The 20910-nt window shown below is 41.4% G+C and overlaps 1 protein-coding gene across 1 annotated transcript in view; it reads left to right on the top strand.

The window, feature by feature from the left end:
* LRRC58 (leucine rich repeat containing 58) overlaps positions 1–20910 on the top strand; it is a 75327-nt gene that overhangs the window by 45589 nt on the left and 8828 nt on the right. The window contains exon 4 of the mRNA XM_081796587.1: positions 854–908. Coding sequence (XP_081652713.1) covers positions 854–908 — 55 coding nt within the window. The remainder of the gene's footprint in view (positions 1–853; positions 909–20910) is intronic.

Below are 20910 nucleotides of genomic sequence, written 5' to 3'. Positions count from 1 at the left end.
TATCTGGTGATGGACTCTTGAGTTGCTTCTACCTTTTGCCTGCTATGAACATGAGGATACAAATAATGGGTTCAGGTCCCTAAGTTCAATTCTTTGGGGCATATACACAGAATTGGAATTGCTGGATCAGATGGTAAGTCTACATTTCATTCTCACCAGATGTTTTTTTTTCCCCCTGAGGTAATGAAATTACCCTAAAATTGGTGATGCTGCACATATCTGTGAATATATTAAAAATTACTGTATTATAAAGTTTAAGTGGGTGAATTGTATGTTATTGAATAAATAAATAAACCTGGTTTTTTTTACATTTTTTTTTACATTTATTTATTTTTGAGAGACAGAGAGACAGAGCACAAGTGGGGGAGAGGCAGAGAGAGAGAAGGAGACAGAATCTGAAGCAGGCTTCAGGCTCTGAGCTGTCAGCACGGAGCCCGATGCCAGGCTCAAAGTCACAAACCTGATCATGACCTGAGCCAAAGTCAGATGCTTAACTGACTGAGCCACCCAGGCGCCCCAAACCTGTTTTTCTTAAGGCAAAAAAAAAAAAAAAAAAAAAAAAACAACCCAACACATTTGCTTAAGAATGCCAAGGTTGACCTCTTCTCAACTTTCATCCCCCAAAAAGGCTGCACAAGCAGCAGTCTTCCCAACCTCAAAGGACTGGCACTTTACATCGACTGTGTTGGATTCAGGACATCTAGTTTCGGGGAGTCTGGTGCTTATTAAAACTCTCCCTCTGGCTGCGTGGGGCCACGGTGCATTAAACATTTGGTGACTAAGGTGGGTTGGAGAATGTCCATTTTATTAATTTAATTATTCTTAATACAATGTTTACTTTTGTTTCCCACAGGTGTTCCCCTCTACATCTTGTTCCTGCCTGTCCCATGGAACTCACTGTCTGACAAGTAAGGCCTAGGAGACAGGTTCCCTGCTAAGACTCATAATGGCAATGCTTTCCATTGGTCTCCCATCATTCCAGCAAGCACTAACAAAAGACGTCTCTTACCTTTTAAAGGCTAGTTGGAGGTTGAAAATTTAACCTAAAAGTCATTTAAGTGCATGACTGTAACATGAAAAAAAAAAACAAACACCAAAACCCTTTACAATAATCTAGTAATTACTGTGACTCAGTCCCCCTGGTTCATACAAGACCAGTATCCATACATGTAAAGACCAGAAAGCTTCCCACTCACTTTATAGGAAATTAATTTGGGTTCCTGAAACTGTTCTTACTCATTGTGTTATTGGAATTCTGGAGAGACTCTGCCTTTCTTGGTCAAAGATGATCCTGTTGCTGCTTTTATTTCTTAGGATGATTTCTCACTCTGGCATCATCTTTAAGTATTTTTTAGGTATGCTTCCAGTGTTCATACAAATATTCATTTCATCTCTCTGAACTTTTCTTCATTTTTAAAATAAAGAATTTGAACTAGAGTTTCTCTAAAAGCTTTGCCAGTTTTGATATTCTGTGCTTACATACCAAGTAAATTATAGAGGAAAGTATTTATTTGGTGGACATTTTTTTTCTCTTAAGGAGTTTAGCGTCCATTGGGACCCTTTTTTTCCTACCCAGGGTCATAGACACTTACCCATAGGCTCTATTACCTTTGATTAGCCAGCAATCAGGAAACCACACAATTGGTTCCAATATACCTGTCCAGTTATCTCCCAGTGTTCTCCTTAAAGATCTCCCCAGTTCTCTCAAAGTGGACTGCTTGTCTTCATTCCTGCCTCCAAGTTCATGATCATGTTGTTCCCTCTACTTGGACTATCTTCTCCTATCTCTGCCTTTTAAGATTCTACCCTTCTTAGACTAGGTCAGTTTCCCTTTCTCTGTGAAAATTTCTTTTTATGGTCCTTGAGAGCAGAAACCATGAAGATATATCTTTGTATCTTCAGCATCTGTCACCTTAAGCCAGAAAAAAATTTCAAAATATTGGATGATAGTATCTCTTTTGAATTGTTGTTATTTGTGTGAATGTCTTACACTACAAAACTACAAATTTCTTGAGGGCAGGGACCATGTACATAATCTTCTGACCTCTTCATAGCTCTTAGCAGGATATTGTACAGAATGAACACCAATAAATAGAGTCTGAGAATGAGAATAATATGAGAATTATTCCCTCTTACTTCCGAGTTCTGAACAACAAAAATATCACTCCAGGAATCATATAATAATCCAAATATCAGTTTTTATGGTAATGCTAGATTAAAGAACACAGCCTGGATTGGAAGCCAAAATGAGTTTCATACTCCTCCTTCCCAAATTGAACTTAACCATATTGAACCAAGCATAGGCAGAACTTGTACAACCACAGGCTATCTACAGAAGGAGGGTTTTCCCCAGTTAGTCTACCATACAAAGAAAAGAAGAATGCATATATCCTATGGGAAACATCATTAAAAAAAAAAAAAAAAAAAAGCCAAGCAGGGATTTGGCCATGTGAATGCAGTGATCCTTTTTCTAAAACAATCATACAAACCAATCTACCTTCCATGAGAGACAACAGGTGGGAAGTGAAAATAGGAAGGATTGTAGACTTCTCCCTAACACTTCCAAGAAATTAGAAGGACTATGTAAGAAAACATGGAAAGGGAGAGGTTGGTATCTCTTACACTTGATAAATATTTATTGAAAAAACAACAAAAGAATAAATGCCATTCTGACAGGAGTCCATTCTTAGAATGTAGCATTCACAAACTACCCACAGCCTTCTAAGTACCAGTGCAAGCTGGAGACAGCCTTTGGAGGTCAGTTTGAGGCCAGGCAGGGAGCATCTCAAGAACTTGAGCTGGGTGCTGAGTCTCAATGCCTGTTGCTACTAATTGGCTAAAAAGGATGAGGCCTGGGGATTCTATGACTTTCAGGTGAATTTCAAGGTAAAAATTCTGGAGACTTATTTTAATTTTCAAATGAAACAAAATGAAAAGGGAGTTAAGATGAGGAATCAGGAAGGTGAAAAATAGAAGTTACCTTTTTCATGAGAAGGGTTAGCATGGGGGACAGGAAGAGGGGATCTTTAGGGCTTAACCTAGTCAGAGTTCCACTGCTAATTCCAGTTCATTGATTCAGTGTTCTGGGTTTCAAGTAATACCAGGAGAGTCTACAGCAAGAACAATGACTCTGCCTATCCCAAACACATCTGCCAGTCTGATGCAGGATGTCTTTCTTTCTGATCTACCTTGAATCCCCCCATTCCAATTAAGTAGAACCCTTAATGTCACAAATCATTCTGACAGAAATTTTATCTTCAGAAAGTTTCCATTAAAACATGCATGGGTGTGTTCTCTAGCCTCTTCAAGGTCTCTGTAGTAACATCTCAATTTATAATTCAGCTGGGTGCCCAAGTAATTCCAGGTTATGAGACGGATATTTCACAAGTTACCTTTAAGCAATAGCCCAGAGTAACATTAAGACTTAAATTTAGGGGCGCCTGGGTGGCTCAGTTGGTTAAGTGTCCAACTTCGGCTCAGGTCATGATCTCACAGTTTGCGAGTTGGAGCTCCACGTTGGGCTCTGTGCTGGCAGCTCAGAAGCTGGAGCCTGCTTCAGATTCTGTGTCTCCCTCTCTCTCTGCCCCTTCCCCCGCTTGCGCTCTGTCTCACTCTCTCTCAAAAATAAGTAAACATTTTTTAAAAGTTTAAACTTCCCCAAAACCTTGTGAAATTGAAGTTCAATTCAACATTCATTGTTGGAAGAAGAGAAGTATTAAATATGATAGAAACATTCAATAAAAAGTAATATCAATTACTCTAAACATGGAAACTATTAAGCGTTTCTGTTAAAATTGGTAATGAAACAGGAAATTTCCCATCATTGCTGTTCACTATTGTTTTGTAGAGTTGGAAAATGCAAAAAAATGAGAAAAAATGTTAAATTATTGTAAATACTGGGAAAATACTAAATTATTTGGTTTTGATATGATTGTTTATCTAGAATTTTTGAAAGACTCTATTAAAAAACATAATGGAGTTAAAATAAAGTTGGATAAGATGGCTGGACATCAAATAACTTTTTAAACCTAATTTTTCATATATAAGCCAACTATGTAAATGGGAAAAAATATTACCCTCAAAATAGTGACAAAACTATAAAATACTTAGCGATAGGTTAACTAGAATGCGAGAAGCATTCCAGAATAGTGGAAAAGGGCCTCCAAAAATCCACATCTTCATAAAAGCAACAAGAACACTTACAAAAAATTGCCAAAATCAACGTTTTCAGAACTGTGGAAATTAATTTTAAAAACCTGCAACAATCCAAAGAATATTTATTCAAATAGAGTGGCTGAATCTCAATAAGAACAATAAGCTTTCTAGCATCTTAACTTGTTCTATTCCCAGTTGCCTCACCACAGTCCTGCAGTAGATTGAAAGACCAACAGCCTTACAACTATGATAGCTGTGGAAAGCAGCAGTCTAGCAGCCAATGGAGGGTGTATAATGGAGCTGGAGCTCTCCCCAAAGCCCCATCCAAACAGCCCATAATCACAGAACTGTCATTATGTGACCATCTGTTACCTCCCAGAAAAAGTCCCATTCATAGGGCTTATCTTTATCTGACCTGGCTCAGACCTTAGTCACTGAGAGAAGCTCTATCCCCAGGGTGTTCGTCAAAAATGATCAGTGACAATTTTTTAATATCACAGCCTCTTGACATAGCAGAACGAGTTGAGGAGAATAAGAGACTGGCCTAAAAAAAAAAAACTTAAAAGAAAAATCTGGAGAATGAAACGTTTTTTAGGGGGATTTGAAGAGTTCTCACATGTTTCTGGAGATGTAGAAGGCCAAATATATATGCAGAGCTGTGTGCATACCCAGAAAAGACCTGAGAAGACCCTTCCACTTTCACTTCTGGGTGACCTGGAGACTCTGAAATGCAGGAGGTGAAGGCTAAATCAGAGTTGTAAACTGATAGAGCATTAAAGTCTTGCCCCAACACACACACACACACACACACACACACACACACACACACCTCTTCACCAAAGGATGGAAAACTTATTGTTTCAAAGCATTGAAGGAAATCTCTATTTAATCAGCTGACTACTGAGCTAACTGAGCAGAAACTTCAGTGACATCACAGGACAAAAAACACAGACTTCACAAAATAAGCCAAGGAAGTCACTAAACAAGCAAACAACAGCAATAGTTACAGCAACAAAAAAAAAACAACAAAAAATAAACAACAACAACCCTTGAAGCTGGTGAAGGAAATCAGATTTACAGAGTTGTTACAATATATAATTTAATGTGCCCAATTTTTCAACAAAAAAATTATGAGACACACAAAGAAATAGGAAAGTATGGCCCATACACAGGGAGAGGAAAAGCAGTCAAAAGAAACTATTCCTGAGGAAGTCCAGATTTTAAACTTACTAGACAAAGTTTTCAAGTCAGCTTTACAGATACAGTCAAAGAATAAAAGGAAATTGTATGTAAAGAATTAAAAGAAAGAATGAGAATAATGTCTCACAAAATAGAGAATATGAATAAAGAGACAGAAATTATTAAAAAGAACCAAGTAGAAATTCTGGAGTTGAAAATTACAATAATTGAAATGACAAATTCACAAGAGAAGCTTAACAGGTTTAACAGGTAGAAGAAGGAATCTGCAAACTTGAAGATAAATCAATTGAGATAATCCAGTCTGAAGAACAAAAAGAAGGAAAAAAAATGAACAAAGCCTCAAAGACTTTGTGTGACACAATCAAGTGTACCAACATAAGCATCTTGGGACTCTCAGAAGAACAGAGGAAAGGAAGGGCAAAAACAATGTTTGAGGAAACAATGGCTTAAAACTTCCCAAATTTGAAAAGAAGCTCAACACACTCTAAGTACAATAAGTACAAAATAATCCATACCTGAATACATCATAGTCAAACTGTAGAAAAGCAGACAGATTATTTAAAGCATAAAGAGAAAAATGGTTCTTCAAATACAAGGAAGCCTCAACAAGATAACAGATGACTTTTCACCAGAAACTATGGAGGTTAGAAGGCAGTGGGGTGATAAATCAAAGTGCAGAAAGAAAAAACCATCAACCAAGAATTCTGCATCTAGCAATCATGTCCTTCAAAAATGAAGGAGAGAGTCAATCATTCCAAGAAAACAAAACCAGACAGTTTGTGGTTTGCAGACCTGACCCACAACAAATGCTAAAAGGAGTCCTTAGGTTAAAATAAAAGGTTACTTACTAGACAGTAACTAGAATCCACATGAAGAAAATTATAAAACTTTGTTGATGGGCTTATAATGTATAAAATAACACAAATAATATTTTGTAAAAATAATAGTACAAAAGAGAGAGGAGGGAATGGAGCTTTGTTGGAGCAAGATATTGTATGCTATGAAAATGAATTTGGTATTACTCCAAATAGATTAAGTTCACATGTTAATTACAATACCCAGAGCAACCACTAAGAAAATAATTAAATATATAAAATTAAAAACAACAGGGTATATCTGAGGATTTTAGTGCCGGAATTAAGGACAATCATTTTAAGATAATGCCAACCTAAAATTCAGTATTCAAATTCCTGCAACGGGGAGACCATTTGTTCTAGTATGGGTTATTACCACTATTGTGGTCAAAAAAGAGTGGAGTTCCAAGATTGGCAGACCTCTAGAATTTCATGGGAGGGACAGCAGGAGGCATTTTCCCAAAGGAGTGAATTTGGGGCAGAAAAAAATAAACAATAACCACTAAATGTGTTAACACTTCGCTAAACACAATTTTGATGATCAAAATAGTCTATTTAATGTGACTCTGACAGATAACAATATATAGAAAATTTGTGCTATAATATAAACACAAATACATTTGTGAACGGGGCAAAGTGGATTAATAGTGACTGAGTATGGCATTAAGAAGTAGGACGATATAACAATTCTGGAATAAATTATGAAATACTGAAATAGAAGATTGGTTTCCCAAGGAAGTTGCAAAATCCATTTGGTTTCCTAAGTAATGTATTGTCTCTAATCCTAAGGCATGTGAAATTAATTTGATGTCAACTTGAATAAGTTGTAGTTGATTTTTAAAATTCCAGGGGCGCCTGGGTGGTGCAGTCGGTTAAGCGTCCGACTTCAGCCAGGTCACGATCTCGCGGTCCGTGAGTTCGAGCCCCGCGTCAGGCTCTGGGCTGATGGCTCGGAGCCTGGAGCCTGCTTCCGATTCTGTGTCTCCCTCTCTCTCTGACCCTCCCCTGTTCATGCTCTGTCTCTCTCTGTCCCAAAAATAAATAAAAAACGTTGAAAAAAAAATTTAAAAAAAATAAAATTCCAAATAAAGTTAAAAGATAAACAAGAGATTGGGGAAAGTACATGCAACACATACAACATATTAAAGAGTTACCATCTGTAATGTATAAGCAATTCTTACACTTTGAAAAGACAAAGACCAGTAACTCAAGAAGAAAAATGAATTAAGGTATATGAAAAAGCAATTACAGAACAGAAAATCCAAAGCGGGAGAAAATAGCTTCACTAGTAATCAGTGAAATACAAATAATGGAACAACAAACTACCTCTGTTCACTTATCAGGATGGCTAAAGCTATACAGAGCAAATTGTTACAGTCTTTTAGAAGGCAACCTATTTAACATTTTAAATAGACAGATCTCATATTTAGGAATTAATCCCTCAGAAATTAAAGTATCAAGCCATTTGGATATACATATACAGATGTTTATTGAAACATTCATGGCAGTGGCAATTTTTTTTAAAGAATTTGAATGCCATGAATAGAGGAACTTGTAAACAAATTTTGGTATATCTTAAACACTATGCAGCCTTTAAAATAAAAGAGTGAATTCAAGTAATACTAGTTGAATTGGAGGGATTTTAAGACTCCTTATTTACTGAGAAAAGCAAGAAGCACGGAAGTCTATGACACCTTATTCTGTAAAATAAATAAAAAGAACAACAAAAAACAACTCTCTATATAGGAAGGAAGTTATGTTGGCATGCTTAACTTTTTCAATAATTTGAGAGTGAGGGAGAGTAGTAAGGGGGAGAGTCAGGTAAGAAAAGATTAGAAAAGAGTGTATATGAAAGAAAATATAGCACACACAAAATAATTCCATGTGGGCCTATATAGATGAACATGTGCATAAAGAGATGCATGAATATATGATCACTGAAATATTAACAGTGGTTCTTTCAGGGCGTGGGGTTTTATTTCCTTTCTTATACTTTTATGTACTTGAATTTTTATAATAAGCACACAGCTTATATACAACCAAAGAATAGTTATTTATTTTAAAATGTGTGTGTGGCCAATTGCCATGGGGGATGAAGATGAGTCAGAAATACACCCTGCCTTGCAGGCCCTGGCAGTGAGGAGACAGGAGGACACAACCAGCTATAACATACAGCTGAACTTAGTGTTGTAACAGAAACACAGGGTGCTGGGAAAGAGACATTCATTGATCTCACAGATCTGACTGGGAAGATCTGGAAGAACTTCATTAAAGTAGAAGGCATTTGAGTTGGATCTTGAAGGTCTGGGAGCAATTCAACAGGCAAAGATGGGGATAAAGGGAAATCCAGGATAAGGGGAGAGTGAGCAAAATAAACAGTGGCATTAAAAATCCAGGGGGAATTCACAGAGGAGCAATTGACAATGAGAAAGAATGAAATCCTGGGGCACCTGGGTGGCTCAGTCGGTTAAGCGTCCGACTTTGGCTCAGGTCATGATCTCACGGTTTGTGAGTTAGAGCCCCACGTAGGGCTCTGTGCTGACAGCTGAGAGCCTGGAGCCTGCTTCAGATTCTGTGTCTCTCCATCCCTCGGCCCCCTCTTCTGCTCATGGTTTGTGTCTCTCTGTCTCTCAATAATAAATAATTGTTAAAAAAAAAAAAAAAGAATGAAATCCTGCCATTTGCAACACTGTAAATCGAATTGGAGGGTATTATGCTAAGTGAAACAAGCCAGTCAGAGAAAGACAGATATCATAAGTTTTCACTCATATGTGGAACTTGAGAAACTTAACAGAAGACCATGGGGGAAGGGAAGGGGAAAAATAGTTTCAAACAGAGAGGGAGGCAAACCATAAAAGACTCTTAAATACAGAGCACAAACTGAGGGTTGATGGGGGGCGGAGAGGGGGAAATGGGTGATGGGCATTGAGGAGGGCACTTCTTGGGATGAGTGGGTATTGTATGTAAGTGATGGATCACAGGAATCTACCCCCAAAACCAAAACCAAGAGCGCACTGTATACACTGCATGTTAGTTAACTTGACAAATACACACACACACACACACACACACACACACACACACACACAAAGAGGAGCAATTGACTCAGCTTCATATAACTGGAACACAGGTGTTAAGTAAACAGAAGGTAGGAAGCTTGTTCACAGTTGTGAAAGTAGTTTAGTTTAGACTATATTCCAATTGCAGAGGGGAGTTACTGCAAGTTTGGCAACAGTGGGATGGGGTGGGCAGTAGGTAGGAGGAATGTTTTGTTTGTTTTATTAGGAGAGTGACATTCTTAGGTCTGTGTCGGGGGTGAGGAGAGACAGGAGGCAAGAAAACCAGTTAGGAAACTATTAAAGTGATTCAGCCCAAGGTAATAAAAGTCTAACAAGAGCAGCAACATGGGTATGTGGAGGAGGGGAAAGACTCCAGAATCATTTCTGAGGTAAGTAGTGCAGTCCTTGGTGAAAGATGGAAAACCTTCTGTGTCTGGCAAGTGAGGAGTTGGGAATACTCCCATCCAAGAAAGAGAACACTGGAACTCCAGGTGGGAACCACATTCAAAGAAAGATTCCAGTATCTTGCAGAATGCAGAGGGGATGGTGAGAATAATGAGCTTACAAGCATAGAGAAGTTCTGAGGTAAAATAAAAGCTCCACAGAGACCAAAAAGACAAATCCTCAATGTAGAACCACGGAGCCAAAGATGTGGTTCTGCTCTCTGCAGTCAGCTGTCCTAAGGAAAAGAGGAACCCCAAAACCTTCTTAACTACAGCAACACCAAGGAGGAGGATCAGATGGGTCCCCCTCAGTTTCTTCATGTTCCAAATGAAAGTATCTGGGGGCAAAGAATGAGAGCTCTGGAAAGAGTCCTGAATACAACTTCAGACCTAATTCTTGCTCTTGGGCAAGAGATAACTCTTGGCATTCCCCTTTTCCTCTTATTTCCCCCCTTAGTAAAACCCCTCCTGTGAAAAGAATTCTTCTGGTTAAGTAACACTGTGTATGAGACATCTAGGAATGTCACCGCGGACTTGTTGGGGTGGGAGTGGCCCCAGCTGGCTTTCCTCCCTGACTCCGTGGCCAGCCAAGGGTTTCCTCAAGGCAGTAGTAAAAATGTGGCATTTCCCAACCAGCATAAATACGTCTGAGATTTTAAAATAAAACGAAAATATGAAAAGTCTAAACAGTTTCCAGAGACCCTTTCCTGATCTCTCACCCTATGACTTCTTCAGGGTATTTTATTTTTTTATTTTTATTTTTTTTTAACGTTTATTTATTTTTTGAGACAGAGAGAGACAGACATGAACGGGGGAGGGGCAGAGAGAGAGAGGGAGACACAGAATCGGAAGCAGGCTCCAGGCTCTGAGCCATCAGCCCAGAGCCCGACGCGGGGCTCGAACTCGCGGACCGGGAGATCGTGACCTGAGCCGAAGTCAGACGCTTAACCGACTGAGCCACCCAGGCACCCCTCTTCAGGGTATTTTAGACACAAAGGCTCACACACCTTTGAATAGAGGGACATCTCATTTGTGGCTTCCTTTTAACATTTCTGGAAAAGGTAATGTTCTCGTCTTTTTTTTTTTAATGTTTATTTATTTATTTTGAGAGAGAGTCAGAGAGCACAAATGGGGGAAGGAAAGAGAGAGAGAGAGAGAGAAAGAGAGAGAGAGAGAGAGAGAGAGAGAGAGAGAGAATCCAAAGCAGGCTCCAGGCTCTGAGCTGTCCGCACACAGCCTGACACGGGGCTCAAACCCACAAACCGTGAAATCACCATATGAGTCAAAGTCTGCTGCTTAACCGACTGAGCCACCCAGGTGCCCCAACTTCGTCTTTCTGACTATGATATGAGTACAAACTCAACGTAAAGACTTTGGAAAACCTAGAGAGCATAAAATAAGAACACTACTTGGTGACTCCATCCCAGAAATAAAAAAGGGAACTTTTGCATGGAATCCTTCCAGCCTTGTTCCTGTCGAGTTTGGGCCAGAGGGCCGGGCCGAGGCGGCTAGGGTAATGCTCCCGCCGACCGAGGGTCGGAGCTGGACGGCAGGAGGAGGGCGGCGGAGCGGGCGGCAGACCGCGAGGCCCGCCGGGAGCGCGGCGCGTCGGGTTCGCGAATCCGTGCGTCCTCGCCGTGCGGGCCTCCTGGGCCGAGCGCGGGGTCCGGCGCGCCACGCGGGGCGGCGCCAGGGGAGGGGCGGGAGGCGCGGCCCCGCCAGCGCCCGGGCCGGAGGCGGCCGGGGAGGGCTGCGCGCGCCCCGCGCAGACCGCAGAGGCGGGCGCCGCCGTCCAGCCGCCCCCACGCCCGGCCCTCGGCGCGGCGATGGGCGCGGCTGCCCGCCCTTGCCCTGCCCCCCGTCCCTCCCGGTCCTTTCCAGCCCCGCGAACCCGCGACAGACCCGCGGACCGCGGGCGTCCCGCTGCCAGACGCGGGTTTGGAGCTTTTCGGCGGTCGGAGACCTGGTGAGGTGAGCAGCGCGCTCTTGAGGATCCCAAATTCGGGATTTTGTAGGACCTTTCTGTGGACACTATATATCCACAAAACATCAAATACTTACCTTCGAAAAGTGGAAAGGGGGCAGGGCTTTCTTTCCTTTCCAGAATCTGGGCAGTTTCTTTGGAAACGGATAGGAAACTATCTTCGGAACTACAGGCGAGTCCTGCCAGGGTCGCTCATCAGGAATGCCAGTGGCAGTTTCCTGAGAGGAGAGGGGAGGGTACCGGTATTTGGTGGGCAGGGGCGCTGTGGCTGTTCTGTTTTGTTGAATGAGCGACAGACTGCTGAAATTGAGAGATCTGGGACCAGTGTTCCACAGCCTCCTCGCCGAACTTGTCCCCAAATCTGCCTTGCAGGGGCACGTTCACCCGGGATGCATGGTGGTTGGCGGGTAGGATGGACTCCCTCACCGGGAGTGTGAAGTCCCGAACAGAGAAAGTTTTATTGCCTGTCACACTGCCTTGTTCGGGGCAGAGGAGCGTCGCCCTGGAACTGCAGCATCCTTGTACCCTGGCGGGCACCTGTTTCCAAAGTAGCTCTATCAGAAGCTAGAGGCCACTTGTTAGAACTCGATGTTTGAATAGTGCATCTCTAAGTATACTCGTGCTACTGCAGAAGATGAACCTTGTTTTTCTTGAAATTTGAGTTTTGTTAACATTTCAGAACAGAAATCTGTGGGGAGAGAGGTGTGCACTTTCTCTTCCTTTTGTTGGTTTTCTAGGTACAAGCATGCATGAAGAGTAGACAAATTATGTCCTAGCCTGTAATGAAATGTCTTTCTTGGTGTGGTCCTTTAAGCCAGGATATAGAGGATAGCATTAAATTATTGCATCTCTAGGTCCAAGTGAGAGATATTCAGGTGGGGGGGTTAATAGCTGGAAAAACTGTTGTATTAGGCAGCGAGGCCTGCAAAGGAAAATTAATTTTTCGCCATCAATGGCGATATTCAACACAGAAAGCCTCCCTGCAGGCTGAGTAGCAGCCAAGCTTGCAAAACAGTAGCTTCTTCCTTTGTTGCAGTTGGAGCAAATGCGTGTGGAGGTAAATGGCGGAGGAAGTGATTGTATATAGTGTAAGGCAGTTTGATTCTGGAGAATAAAATGCCTTGGCAGGCTTTCTTGAGTTACGGATCCGGAAATGTGGGGATAGAAGGCTCTCTGGTCTCTGTTTTGGCAGCTTCATTCCACTTCTGGGCCACCACTGTCTCTGGAGTGCTCCCTGTATTTCCCCTTCTCTTCTACCGCCAGCTTTTAGCTTCTCCCTCTTCCCCAATAAAGTCTAGAGTTGAGCCTTGTCAGAGGCAGAGTTATGGTAGCCTGGGGATAGAGAACATCAAGTCTTAGTGAAAGCAGAATTGTGGCCTAGGAGGATCTAAAGGGCCAATGGGATGAAGCCATCTAGGGTCTCAAGAGTGGGAGAATAATGATTGAGAGAAGGAGATTCTCTGGGGAGAACAATAGGTGCTTACAATTTGTTTCCTGCTGAGGATTTTAATATTTGCATTTTGTTGTTTGAACATAAGGGCATTTCCAGATGGGGTTGGGGGAGTCAGAGGACTTTTCTGCCCTCCCACGCCACTAATTAACATTGCACTCCCTTGTAGGTTTTCAGAGAATAATCGGGGGCAGGGGGAGAGATTAGAAAGAAGTACTGAGGCTCTGACTTACCTAAGAGACAGTGGAACAAGGACTAACTTGGGCAGAGAAGTTGGACTTAAAAATTGGAAGGAAGGTTCCACATTTAGTTAAAAAACAGAACCTTTATTTTGTGGAGAGGTGTTGAGAATGATAACATTCATATTTAGTTGCTGGTGAATTTTGCCTGATAAAGGATGCAAATCCCTACCTCTCTCTCTCTCTCTCTCCTTCTTTTTCTTTCCAACAATTTATTATGAAAAATTTTCCTACATACAGAAAAGTTACCTACCTCACTTTTTATAAACACATGACTATCTTGGGTTATAAACTTGTTAATGAAAATCAGAGTTTGAAATCGAGAAATATGTGATCTGGCCCCAGACAGAGCTTGAATCAGAAGGTGTGTGTGAAGGATATTAATATTGTGAAGGGAAAAAAATGTGGGTCTTATTCTGAGTCTTCCCTAAGAGTCGGGCATATCTCTTCATTTCTTCCTTTTTCCCATTCTTAAAGCATCAGTTAGATTATATCACTCCCCTGGTTAACACTCTCTAATGGTACCCTTAATACTTTGTATAAAATCCACCTCTCTCGAAAGGTTTACCAAAGCCCTATGTGATCTGACCTGTTTGACCTCATACTCTATCACTCTCCCCTTTCTAGCTCTTCCTTCTGCCTGAACACTCTTCCTTCAGATACTTGCACTGCTTCTGTCCTCAATTCATTCAGGTCTCTTTTCAGATGTGACCTCTTTGATCAGGACTTCTCTAACCACGTGATCCAAAACAGCCCTTTGTCAGTCTCTGTCCTCTGACCCTGCTATTTTCTTCGTTGTTTTATCATTACCTGGCATTATATAGTACTTCTGTTTCTTTGTCAGTTGTCCAATATCTCCCACTCAAATGTCAGCTCCATAACGAGAAATTTTTTGTTGTGTTCATGGTTATGTTCCTGTTTGGCAAATTATAAGAAATTAATAAATAATTTTTGAATTAATTAGGTAATTAAATGACACAAGGCATTAACTCCCATAAAGATTGCAGAACCCTTGGTAAAATACTAGAAGTCCTTTTAGGTAATTTGGGTCAATCAATATTTTATTGGTAAGCGATGATCTTGGAGATCAGTGGCCTCTATTATCCTCACAGTGCTTCTAAACTGAAGCCTGTGCTGGAAGCTTGGCCAATTTTGACAAACCCACATTCTAAACAAGATACAAAAAACTTCAATCCCAGAAATTTCCCTCATGCCCTTTTTGGGTCATTCCTACCATCCAGAAGCAAACTTTGTTATGATTTGTATTATCATAGGTTAAATTTTTTTAACATTTACTTATTTTTGGGAGACAGAGACAGAGCATGAGTGGGAGAGGGACAGAGAGAGAGGGAGATACAGAATCCAAAGCAGGCTCCAGGCTCTGAGCTGTCAGCACAGACCCCAATGCGGGGCTCAAACTCACGAACCGTGAGATCATGACCTGAGCCGAAGTTGGACACTTAATCGAATGAGCCATCCAGGTGCCCATGTATTATCATAGATTAGTTTTGCATTCTTGACCATCCATATAAATGTATTCACACTGTATATACTTTTGCATTTGGCTTCTCTTTGCTCAATATGGTGTCTTAGATTCCTCCATGTTGTTAAGTATATCAGTTTTTAATTTCTTTTTGTTCTAAGATAATATTCCATTACATGAATATCTACCATGTGCTTATTTATCCATTCTCCTACTGATGGGCACTTGGGTTGTTTCCAGTTTGGAGCTATTCTAAATAAAGTTGCCATTCTTATAGGGTCTGCCTCATCTTGAATCCTATGTATTTTATTTGAAAATCTCTATGTCACCAGTGCTGAGAGAAATATGGCAAGGTTATTGGGGCTGTGACTGATGTAGCAGCCTGCCTGCAGCATAGTGAGTGTCTTCTCTAGACAGCTCCACTGGGCACTGACCTAGCTCCTATTCCAGAGGAAGAGCCCTTGGAAAATGAATGTCCAGGCAAACTGGAGAGACCTCAGGAGCATTTTCAGTGTTTTTAGATCCTTAAAAGGGACTCTGTAGAACACCTGCTGCCATTACTGCTCTATTCCCTTCCTCCTCTCAGCTCCCCACCCCAGTACAAGTTGACTCTAATCAGCCACTGAACATTATGCTATCAAGGAGTTTAAATATTTATGAGCAAGAGTCTTGTTCGGAGCCTGATAAAATATTTATGTGTTTCCATGGGGCATTGGTTTCCATCTAGACTTCTCAAGGTGTTTTTCTGAGGCACTTGTCATAATCATGAGGTACTCAGAGATAGATGATATGGCCAGAGAATATCTTGTGTTCTTGAACCCCAGCCTGCAGTGTACCCTGCTTTGGTAGAGCTGGGGGAGGATGAGCAAACAGAAAAATGTGCATTAATAGTGCCTGGATCAGGAGAAAGATTTTGTGTGTTGATGAAAATGGATTGAAAACCGAATGGCTTATGAATATAGCACTGCTAAAGGTGGGATTGTGGGAAAGAACCTGTTAGAGCGAGGAGGGATTAATGAAGGTCAGATGCATTCATTTCAGAGAGAAGCACAAAGGAACCAGCCTGTAAAAGACAGAGTCCCTTTGACACTGATGTAGACAAGGCCTATATACAGAAACTATACTGAGTGCTATAATTATCACGCCTGTTATGAAACTGTGGAGGAAAGGGTGTAGGCTAGTCAGGGTTTCCAGGTGGAAAGCAGAGAGCTAGCTATTCCATGGGGGATTCTTATTTTCCTCCAAGGAAGAAGTGTCTTTTGAGTAGACTTCTAGAGGAGGTGTGGGACTTTGGCAACTGTGATGTGGAAGAACATTCCCTGAAAGAGTAACTTCAGTGTGTATGTGAGTTAGGGCCAAAGTGCTGCTGTGGCTTGAGTAAGGTGAAGAGGTGGGGAGGGTCAGGTCAGGGCAGTTGGCAATAAGAGATAAAGCAGGAGAACTATAGGCCAGCTTGTCAAGAACACAGGAGTGTGGACTTTAGTCTGTTTGTTGTAGAGAACCATGTAACTTTTGACCAGAGACTCATCAAAATTTGAGCAATTCCTGAGAGGTACAACCAGCCCAAGCAAGGCCTTGAGGTCTGTTTATGCCCAAGGAGCTTCCAGAATATTTTGCTGTGTCCAGTCCAGTCTACAGACTGTGAGGTCTATTCTAAAGGAGGTAAATGAGAGGGAGGACAGATTCATTCAGTTTATTCCTAGGATTGACCAGAAACAGGTCTCACCAACCACCTTCTTGCCCTGCATAGCATAAACTGAAAATGTGCCAAGTCAAATTGAATTCACAGGCTGTGTGCTACATCCTTGGCTCTTCTCCATGGCCACTTTGCCTCAGTAGGGGGAGTTGAGAGGGTATAAGTACCCCTTTATTACCTCAACCCAAATCTGGGTCAGTATATTTCAGTTGTGGGTTGCCAAGCAACAGAGAACTAAGCAGTGAGGCTGGCAGACCATCAATGCAGAACTCAGGCCTGCTTTGACCAGACTACTGGGCAGTGACTAGAAAGAGACAACTGCCAGTAGAAGGTTAAGGTGATGCAGCTTGATAACCTATAGACGGGACTGCCTGGCCCCCTTCCACACGTGTTCTCTCTTCATATTGCAAGTTCCTTCTCAAAAGTGCCCCAGAATGTTTACTTTTTAGCTCATGATGAAAATAGGGAGGGAAATAGGGAGAGGTGTTAAGCCTATTGGCATCTGTACTTTATGGTGTTTGTGATAAGGAAGAGATCATTGTGGAAGAAATGGCTCAGGTGAATTCAGTTTTCAGTGCTGCAGTGAGGAGATTTGCATAGACATAGATTAGCAGAAAGCTTAGGAGTTCTGATGGAGAGAAGTGATTTCTTGGTATGAGGACCAGAGTATGAGGGCCTCTTAGAGAAATTTCATGATTCTGTCCAGGGCTTTGTTGGTTGAAATTACTCTCTTGCTGCCATGGGTGCCTGTTCCAGAGTGACAGTGGGAACACCCAGGAAAGAGTGCTCTGGGCACTGCCACCTATCCATCCTGATTCTCCAAGGGTAACTGGGGAGACCTTGAGAGAGAAGACAGAAACAAATATCTTAATTAGGAAAATGAAGATGTGGGCTGCACTGACGGTATGGTAAAGGTCTAAAGTACAGTCTAGCAAGATTCCAGACCAAGGATCCTTCTTGCCTCTAAGCTGAGATATTCCTGGTTTTCTGCATGAAATGGAGTCTCCCAAAGGCCACATTAGCTGTAGTAGGTACTCTGAACACACGAACAGAATGCATGCTTAATTGAGTATCTTTTCCAAATGGACATTTTGATGATTCTCTGATTGTGCCCTGGCTCACGATAGCTGCCTGCTTTTGGATGCTGGTAGAATAAACCCAGAAGATGGAGTAAAGAGGGAACAGGGAAGATAATATCAAGAGACAAGGAAGGGAAAAGAATAGTGATGATGTGATCCTAGGTACCCACTTATCTACAAGTGAATACTGGGATGAAAGGAGTTCAAATAACTACCCATGGGGATCTCAACATGCAAATATTGCTGACTTCCAAGGCAGCTGTAAGGAGAAAAGAAGGGCTGAGACATGAAGGCTGCTATCACAATCAGTCTGTGGAATATTAATACTGGCTTGACGCACCAAAACCCATAGCCACACCACAACTGTGCGATGACGACAGTAACATGCTGTCCAAACCCCTTCTCCACTTCCACATATTCTTTAATTTGTAATATTAGGTATATATATGTGAGACATTCATCTATACTTACAAAGCTACACAAACACAGACCTGCTTTAAAAAGTTAAATATAAAGACAAAAAGAAATGATTCCAAAATATTATCAGTAGTGGGATTATAAATGATTACTTTTTTGAAAAAACTTAATCAGGGGCACCTGGGCGGCTCAGTCAGTTAAGCATCTGACTTCGGCTCAGGTCATGATCTCCCAGTTTGTGGGTTTGAGCCCCACGTTGGGTTTGGCTCAGTGCTGACAGCTCAGAGCCTGGAGCCTGCTTTGGATTCTGTGTCTCCGTCTCTCTCTGCCTCTTCCCTGCTCACGTTCTCTCTCTCTCTCTCTCTCTCTCTCTCTCTCTCTCAGTCTTTGTCTCTCTCTCTCTCTCTCTCTCAAAAAATGAATAAACATTTAAAAAACTTAATCATATTTTCCATGAACACTGTAGCCTTTCTCTGATAATCAGAAAAACACTGAATAAAAGATCTATTAAAGAGGTTAAGTAGGGAGATAGAAGAAGAGTCATGGAGAGAGGACAGTAGGATTGTACAAGAAGAGAAAAAAAGATGTTGAAAGATGAATGAGTGATCATAAAAGTTAATTCTTCACAGGCTGCTAGCTTCTGCATATTATTTTGTTTATTATTGAATATTATGTATCCCCCAGAAGATCTGCAAGCTTCTATTATCATGAAACCAAATTCCAAATACTGAGCCAAGAAGTGTCACTTCTCCAGGGCCTTAATGCTATCCTGTGGGTAACAATTGGAAGGCCTACAACTGTATTCCAGTGGTCTTCAAAGAATCTTCCACCAAAGTGCTAACACAGAACACTTCAAAACTGGGCGGCGGCATCTTTCCCACAGAGTTTAATTTATTTAATTTAATATTTATCCCTGCAGAGGCTGCAGGCCAGCCTTATATATCTCCTCTCTGAAGCACAGAACAGCAGCTAACAAAGGCTGTCAGTAGTTAGAGTAGTGGGATTTTTCCAGACAAAAGCTTGTTCTATTCTCATCCGTGCCTCTGCCGGCTGCTCACTGGCTCAGGCAGCCCCTTGGGAAGCTCTGTGGCTGAAGCTTCGGAGAGATACATGTAGTTATCATTTCACAACCCCTGGCTTCCTCCAGAGGCATTGTCAAGTTTGTGCTTTAATTGGCTGTTGTTGAGAGACACAGGTGAGGCTTCTCTACTACAGCAGAAGTTACTATTTACCCCTCCCCACCAGGATCAATTTAAAGCAAATGCCAAAGAACAACACACCCCACTGAACTTTGGGGTCTGGCATTACTTGTAATTATAAGGTCAATAAATCCTTTTCATGTTTTAAATTTATTACATATTTAAATTGTATAAGCAATACACACTCATTATAACAAATCTAGTAAGACAGTCATCTATAAAGAAAATGTTATTAATCTCCACCTCCTTTTTCTTCCATCTTCCTGACAAAACCACTCTTAAAAGTTAAGTGTGTTTCTTTCATGCCTTTTCTATGTTCAAACAAATATGTATTTTCTATTTCTTTATATAAATGAGATTATATCATACCAGTTATACTGTTATTTGTTTCATTTTATTTGTCATATTATGTACATTATTCTAAGCAAATAAATTTAATTGATCCAATTTCTTTTTTTAAATGTTTATTTATTTTGAGAGAGAGAGAGAGAATGAGCGGAGGAGGGGCAGAGAGAGAGGGAAAGAGAGAATCCCAAGCAGGCTCTGCGCCATCAGCACAGAGCCCCATACGGGGCTTGATCTCACAAATCATCAGATAGTGACCTGAGCTAAAATCAGGAGCCAGTCACTTAACCGACTGAGCCCCCAGGTGCCCCCCAATTTCTTACTTAATAAAAATTTTTTTAATGTTTATTTTCAAGAGACGGAGACAGAGCATGCACAGGGGAGGGGCAGAGAAAGAGGGTGACACAGAATCTGAAGCCAGGCTCTAGGCTGTCAGCACAGAGCCCGATGTGGGGCTCGTACTCACGAACTGTGAGATAATAACCTGAGCCGAAGTCAGACGCTCAATTGGCTGAGCCACCCAGGTGCACCCCCAATTTCTTATTTTTAATAGCTACTTAATATTCCTTTGTAGATGTTCCATAATTTTTCCCATTATTTCTGTATTGATAGATATTCCAGTTTTTCCTCTGGTTGTTGTTGGGGTTTTTTTAATGTATATACAACAAACCATGCCACAGTAAACATTTTACATTTATCCTTACACTTTGGTTTCCATTTCCATAGGAAGATTCCCCAAACTGGGATTTCTGGGTCAAAGGGAATACACACAATTTTACTTCTCATTGTGGGGCTTCCCTACAGCAATTGTTTGCCTCTCTTCTTTTGTCTTTCTTTCCCCTCTCCCACTGCCTTTCACCAGGGAAGCCTGTGTATTTAGGCAAGAGAGCCCTGCAGTGAGAACTCCTCCTTGCCAAGTGTGGATTATATTAGCTCAGTGGGAAATGGGGTCTGTAATGTCTTGGCTGCATTGTGTCTCTATTGCTTCTGGTTGGCCAGAGTGTTCACAGTTCCCCTTGCTCATTTATTCCATGCTGTGGAATTATACATGGTCTTCATATGTGGTAGGAACAGCGTGATCAGTTGCAGGGTGGGGGTGGGGGATGGCTTTCAGAGAAAATAGGCTGTTACAATGCTTTTTCACAACACCTTATCTGCCATGTTCTTTTTTTATGCCTTTTCTTTAATAGTAGAATTGAGAAAAGTTCTTCGATTCTATCGCAGTTGTCTCCCTCTATTTTGAGGGATTTGGGATTTGGGGAGTTTTATGAGTATATAGTCAATCAACTACAACTGATTACTTGACA

This window comes from Panthera onca, chromosome C2 (assembly GCF_046562875.1).
Source record: "Panthera onca isolate mPanOnc1 chromosome C2, mPanOnc1 haplotype 2, whole genome shotgun sequence".
NCBI classification, from domain to species: domain Eukaryota; kingdom Metazoa; phylum Chordata; class Mammalia; order Carnivora; family Felidae; genus Panthera; species Panthera onca.
This window is presented reverse-complemented; position numbering and strand designations above follow the sequence as displayed.